We start from the raw sequence: 6,407 nt of genomic DNA, 5'->3' as shown, positions 1-6,407 counted from the left end.
TTTGCTACAGGCATTTCAGCAGCATGGAAAGGTCCCCCTTGCCACAGGGAAAGGCTCTTGGCGGTGGTACCAGCTTCCTCAAGAACCTGCCAGGGGCCACTCCAACCAGCCAGGGAACACAAAGCTGTCTTTGGAGAGGTTCCCAAGAGCTGCAGGGTATCATGCTCCACCCCCAGTCCTCCCAGGGCTGCAGCAGCCCCCACAACAAGCCCCTACCTCCAGGCGGGTCAGGGCCAGGCGGACGCCCCTCGCCCGCTGCCCGTCGGCGCTGGGCAGAACTTCCTGGGGGCTGCGCTGGAACTTCAGCCCCCACTCCCGGGGGGCTGCTGCCTGCTCCTCCATCATCTTCTCCCCGGGCTTCTCCAGGGCTGTGCTGATCATCAGCTCAGTCAGTCGCTTCCTGGGCCTGGGGGCATCTAGGAAGAAGGAGGCAGAGAGGGAGCTTCAGGACAGGAACCACAGCAAAAGCTCCTGGGGACACAGCACAGAGCCAAGGCCAGTGGGCTGTGAGTGTCCTTTTGGAGTTTGCCATGCCAATGGGAGTCCAACGCCTCTGAGATGACAAACTGCAAATCAAAGTGACCAGGAAAGCCTCTGATGCTTGAACCCAGTGGGACACATAAGTCAAAGCCTGCAATTTTGCTGTCCTGCTTGTGCACGGAGGCAGCAGACTGTGCAGAAGAGCAAGTCTCTGGACACCCTTGAACTCGGTGTTTTCTTTTTAGCTCTGCAGGAAGCTCTTAAATCAACAGCCTTGGGATCTCTCCTGCAAGGTTCTCCTAGCCCTCCTGCACCTCCTCCCTTCGTCATTCAGAAAGTAAGCATCACTCCCAAGCAGCCAAGTGGCTGCACAGAGGAGCACGTTGTTCCCTCCTAGCACTCTGAGGACAAACCACACCAGGGCCGACTGGCTTCCACATTAAGCACAGGGCAAGAGTTTCTCTGATGAGCATTCTGAGCACCTCCAGATCACTCCTGGATGCTCGCCTGTCAAGGTGAGACCCTGCCTGGAGGAGCTTCCCTCACCTTTGACAGCATTTTCAAGGCCTGTGAAGTCAGCAGGGTCCAGGACGGGTCTGGCACCAGGCAGGTTTATCATCTCCCGCAGCTCCTGGGATTGCAGGCAGGAAGATGTTACCCCCAGAGGTCATCCAACAACCCCAGGCCCCCTTCCCCAGCAGTCCAGGCTAGGGGCCAGCAGGAAAGAAGATGCCTGGAATCCCCACTCATCCCTAGACCACCACTCCCTGCCAAGGATAGGTGAACTGGGGCTCAATGGTGGGGCACACAGCTGCCCCCCCAGCCTTACCTTGATAGTAAAGGCAACTTGAAGAGGTCCCCTCCTTCCAACCAGCCAGACACGCTTCACCTTGCTGCAGGACAGAGCTGCCAGGGAGCTGTCAGTGATGTCTGTCTTCTGCAAGACAGAGACAGGAGTGTGGGATGAGGGCAGAGCCGGAGGGAGCCAAGGGAAAGGCAGAGCCTCTGAAGGTGAAAAATCAGCACAAAAGCAGGCTGGGCATGCAGAGCCTGGTGAGCATGGGAAACAAGTCATCTCCCTTTGCACAGAGCTCCTGGCACAGCTGGTCCCTCCTCCCTGCAAGCACTTCCCAAGACCATCATGCACCTGAGGTAACGAGGCAGCACCCTGTGCAAGTGCCTCAGGGGGCCCATTCAAGCAGGTTCACCTTGGGGCTAATGGAGCAAAGTTTCCCCGTGATCTCAACTTTAGGATGCCTGCAGATGCTGTGGGGTGACTTCCCAGCTGGGGACATCCAGGCATGTAGGTGAAACCTGCTGCAAACCACAGCTCATTCAAGCACTGATGGCATCTTACAGCAACCCCATCCTCCATTTCATTCACGTCTGTGTATCTAGATTGCAAGATCTTTTCCAGAGAAGACACAGCAGGAGGGACACCAGATAACCAGGAAAAACCATTCCAAACCAATATTCTTAACAGGAAACTGCCTGCACACCCCAGCACTCATTTCAAGCCTCAAGTCCTTCACAGCAGTGCTGCCCAAATGGCTTTAGCCACTGGTTGGCAGTGCCTTCAAGTTGGTTCTTTTGAATATTTAATTTAGATATTAATCCAAGAAGTTGTTGCACAGCTGTAATAAACCTTGTGGCATTTCTCCAGGAAGGAAAGCCTCTGCTGCCAACATCTGGGGCAGCAGCTGTATAGAGTAACTAGTGCAGACCAGCTCCCAGTTGTCTAGAAGGGAGCATGGCAACAGGAGAAGAGGTCCACCAGCTTGGACCAGCCAACAGTGCAGCCAGTGCTACCAGCAGAAACCAGGCTGCCTCCCTCAGCTACAGCAGAAAAGTAAAATAAAATCCCAACAGGAGAATCTTCTAGTTTGATGCTGGAAAAGGCCAAGCAGCTCCTCCTTTGCTTCTCATATGAAAGGAAAGGAGGAAGCCCAATTGCCAACTGTTCGGGTACCAGCAGCAACCCAAAGAGCTCTGCAGTGTTACCCAAGGCACGGATGCAGTTTTGGGTGACTCCATACGGACTGTGAATCCATAGGGTGCACCTGAGAGGCAACAGCCTTCCTTGGGGAAAGACCCCAAATTCTGGAGTCTGAGGTTTTGCTGAGATGGGAGGGAACCAGCACCCAGCCAGCAGGGAGTGAATCTGGAGCCCAGGCAGCACCTTGTGACTCACCCTGAGGAGCTGCAGTGGGGACAGGAGGATCCGGGCAATATCCAGGGCCACGTTGCCATGACCCAGCACCAGTGCTGTCTCACAGCTCAGGTCAGGCTTCATCTGCAGGGACAGAAAGATCCTTCTGTGAGCAAATCCACCCAGCCTCCATGATGTCCAACCCCTCAGACCCACTCCCACCACCCAAATTCCCTTCCACTCTTCTTTTCCCCAGAGCAGAGGTGGTGCAGACAGGGAAAACTCCACACCAGCCTCCTGAGCAGACACAGCTGCTCCAGGCATCCCAGCTGATCCCTGTCCCCTTCTTTGTGTGACGGCATCTCTAGGAGAGCAGGAGCTATTTTGGCCAAAAAAAAAAGCCTTTTCAGGCCAAAGCACAGCATCACCCCCCCACGGGGTCCCATCTGGCCAGGCCAAAACGTGCTGCCAACCCCCAGAGCCAGCTAATCCGCTCTCACTGCTGTGCAAACGGTTCACATTTCTACCATTTAAGAAGGATTTCACATGGTGCCTGCTAAGCTGGTCCAATCGTGGGCCTTTCAGGACTTAATCTGGAGCTGGATGCCTGCGTTGGGATGCGGGACGGGGAGGAAGGGCAGGGAAGCACAGGCCTGTACTCACGTCCCTGTTCTCGGGCAGCCCATTGTACCAGCCCACGAACTCCCGGGCTGAGTAGACACCAGAGAGGTTCTCTCCTGGAATCCCCAGGACCCGGTTATCTTCAGCACCATAACTCTGGGGAAGGAGCAGACAGAGTCAGAGATGTCACCCTGTGCAGGGTTTGATACCCAAACACCAAGCTCCCCTTCCAGCTGCTGCCAGGGTCCCTGCACAGCTGCCAATGCTTCCCAAGGGTCAGGATGCTCAGTGGAGGGGCTAAACACAGCCTGAGCACACAGGTTTCATCCACTCCATCCCCTGAGCTCCAGAGCCAAACTTGACCTCATTGGGCCAAAGCAAAGCTCAACAAGCTGGGGACCAAACAGGAGGGACAAATCTGTGTCAGGCTGAAAGAAGTATTACTGATCATAGAATCATAGGATGGTTTGAGTTGGAAGGGACCTTAAGGATCATCTAAATTCAACCCCCCCTGCATGGGCAGGGACACCTCCCACCAGCCCAGGCTGCTCCAAGCCCCATCCAACCTGCCCTTCAACACTGCCAGGGATGGGGCAGCCACAGCTTCTCTGGGCAACCTGTTCTAGTGTCTCCCCACCCTCAGAGCGTAGAATTTCCTCCTAATGTCTCACCTAAATCTCCCCTCTTCCAGTTTTAATCCATCAGAGGGAAGAGGCTCCTCAACCACTGCCCCTTGCAGCAGGGTGTCAGAGCCCTGTGTTTCATCCCATGCTCCAGCAGACACTCCCTGCAAGGCTCCGGACAAGCCTGGGAGCATCCAAGCTACCCTGAGGCCAGAAACACCTCACCTAAACCCCTCTTCCCTGAGATCCCAGTGGGAAAGAAACCCTGCAGAGCTCCCGGGGGGCTGAGGCAGCCAGGTACCCACCAGCACCACAGCATGGTAAGCCTGCTGCAGCTCTGCCACCGTCACGTCCCTGCCCACCGCCACGTTGCCGTGGAAGGCGCAGCGCCCCGAGCGCGCCGTCTGCGTGAAGGCCTTGGTCACGTTCTGCAGGGATCAAAGAGGGGCCAGGAGTTACGTCCAAGCTCTAAGGGGGTGGCCAAGGCCACCTGCTGACAGGAGGTCCCTGTTCCTGTCCCTCCCCCCCCTCCAGCCCCAGCCTTGAGATGCTTCTCCCCCTCTCTGAGCCGGTTATTCTGAGGCTCTTATCGAGCAGCCACAGATAACTCACAGGGAGGCACAGCTGGGACCTGGCCCTCTTTCCACCACCATTCCTGGAAAGGAAAATCCATCTTTTGCACCAGTCTGGGGAAGGCAGGCCCCTTTCCATACCTTCAGCCCTGCCAAGAAAAGCCCCTCATAGGAGAAAACTCCTTTCCAAAGGGAGCCCAAACCGTCCCTTCCATCCATGGTGCCGCCGGCCAGACCCCTCTGCCAGCCTCTTGTCTCAGCCCTTCCTGAAACCCACTTCATCATGGGATAATGTAGGGCAGGATGGTGCCCAAAACCTTTTCTTCTGAGGGATTGGGGCTACACAGCCAAACAACCACTTCTTCCCCCACAGCTTCAGCTGGACTCAGCCCAGGAACAGGACAGGTACCACCGGACACAGACACTGCCCCAAACCCACAGCCCTCCTGTGAGCTCCTCCTCTCTCAGCTCAAAAGGATCCAGGCATTTTGGTCTGATGATCTCCAGGGATTAGAGGAAACCATCACAAGATATTGCTGTGTCTGGATCTCCTCTGTCCTGCCACTCCAACCACATCCACCCCAGCTCAGACACAGCAGATACCCCTGAGTACAGCTTACCCCCCTATGAGGCAAAGGAAAATGGCTGATTTCAAAGAGCTCCTTGGATTAACTTCTCCTTGCCTAGGTGTGCCCCTTCAGCCCAACTCCACCACCCCAACAGCAGGTCTGTGTGTTCCTGGGCACCCAGAATGGGCACAGACAGAGAAGGGGCAAAAAGCAACAGCAGTGAGGTGGCAAGGTCCTGCAGCGTAAAGTGTCACTAGTCTTGCTCCAAGCCAGGCTGACCAGCCCTTCTCATCACAAGCCCCTGTTTTGACCCACTGCCTCCTAATGCCAGATGTCCCACATCACCAGCCATGGCCTTGCTGGGTCTCAGCACAGACAAGGAGGAGACCTGGACCATTCCAGTGTGACAGTTCCACACTGCAGCAAGACTTGAGGGACTACAAAGGACAGTGGCTGCCTCTCCTGCACTCACCACCACCACCATCATGTTCAACCACAGGGGCGAGGGGAGGAAGCACCAACCTTCACCTCGGGGTGGTCTGGGGCCACCCCAAAACGGACGAGCCCAAAGGGAACTGGCAGCTTCTCATAGATGTCCACCTGGGCCCCGCCGTGGTGCTGCAGGAGGAGCAGGTCACAGTTCAGGGATGAGGACAGAAAGGCCACACGAGTCCAGCAGCCCAGAAGGGACACAGGGAGGGCTGCACCAAAGGCAGAGGGTCCCCATCACCAGGAACAGCCTTGTCCACTCACAGGGTGATGCTGTACCTGTTACTGCCAAGCTCAGGTGCAGCAGAGAGCATGACCCCAACCACCACCAAGTACATCTCATGGGGGCCTCCATCATCCTACACCCCCTTGGTCCTCTTCCACACTAACCTGGTGACCATCCAGCACTCAGGGGTCTGAGGAAAGAGCCCCCCACCCACCCTGTGTGCTGGTGACCTGCCAGCCCCCAGCAGAGATGCCCATGTCCTGAGATCCCCGGGAGCTGAGCCACCTCAGGGTGACGTTCTGATTAGACAGATGTTCTGCTGCAAGGCTTTTGTTATCTCGTGTTTTGAGTCAGACACATCCCAGGGATTAAGCAGCCCTGAAACTTGTCCCTGAGGCTTAACAAGCAGCTCCTTCCCAGCACGCACAGGGGACCAGGCACCACGCTTTAGGGTTCAGCTGCTGGTTGGTGCCAGACACCCAGTTCTGTACTCAGGTCTCATCTCCTGACTGCCCAAGGCACAAATGTTGGGGGACACGGGGGACAGGAGCACCTCGGGGACAGGAGCACCCCAGGGACGGGAGCACCCCGGGGACGGGAGCACCTCGGGGACGGGAGCACCCCGGGGACGGGAGCACCCCGGGGACAGGAGCACCCCCGGGGACGGGAGCACCCCGG

At 56.7% G+C, this 6,407-nt stretch overlaps 1 protein-coding gene across 1 annotated transcript in view; it reads right to left on the bottom strand.

The window, feature by feature from the left end:
* The window catches only part of FDXR (ferredoxin reductase), a 7,478-nt gene extending 1,492 nt beyond the window's left edge, over positions 1-5,986 (bottom strand). The window contains exons 1-8 of the mRNA XM_010002740.1: positions 5,944-5,986; positions 5,537-5,715; positions 4,179-4,301; positions 3,293-3,406; positions 2,672-2,773; positions 1,310-1,417; positions 1,027-1,111; positions 217-416 (exon numbers count right to left, since the gene is read on the bottom strand). Coding sequence (XP_010001042.1) covers positions 217-416; positions 1,027-1,111; positions 1,310-1,417; positions 2,672-2,773; positions 3,293-3,406; positions 4,179-4,301; positions 5,537-5,715; positions 5,944-5,986 — 954 coding nt within the window. The remainder of the gene's footprint in view (positions 1-216; positions 417-1,026; positions 1,112-1,309; positions 1,418-2,671; positions 2,774-3,292; positions 3,407-4,178; positions 4,302-5,536; positions 5,716-5,943) is intronic.
* Positions 5,987-6,407: the final 421 nt, after the last annotated feature.

The sequence above is a fragment of the Chaetura pelagica genome, unplaced genomic scaffold (genome assembly GCF_000747805.2).
Source record: "Chaetura pelagica isolate M959 unplaced genomic scaffold, ChaPel_1.0 scaffold47, whole genome shotgun sequence".
Taxonomy (NCBI): domain Eukaryota; kingdom Metazoa; phylum Chordata; class Aves; order Apodiformes; family Apodidae; genus Chaetura; species Chaetura pelagica.
Note: the sequence above shows the minus strand (reverse complement) of the source record. Positions and strands in the feature narration are given on the sequence as shown.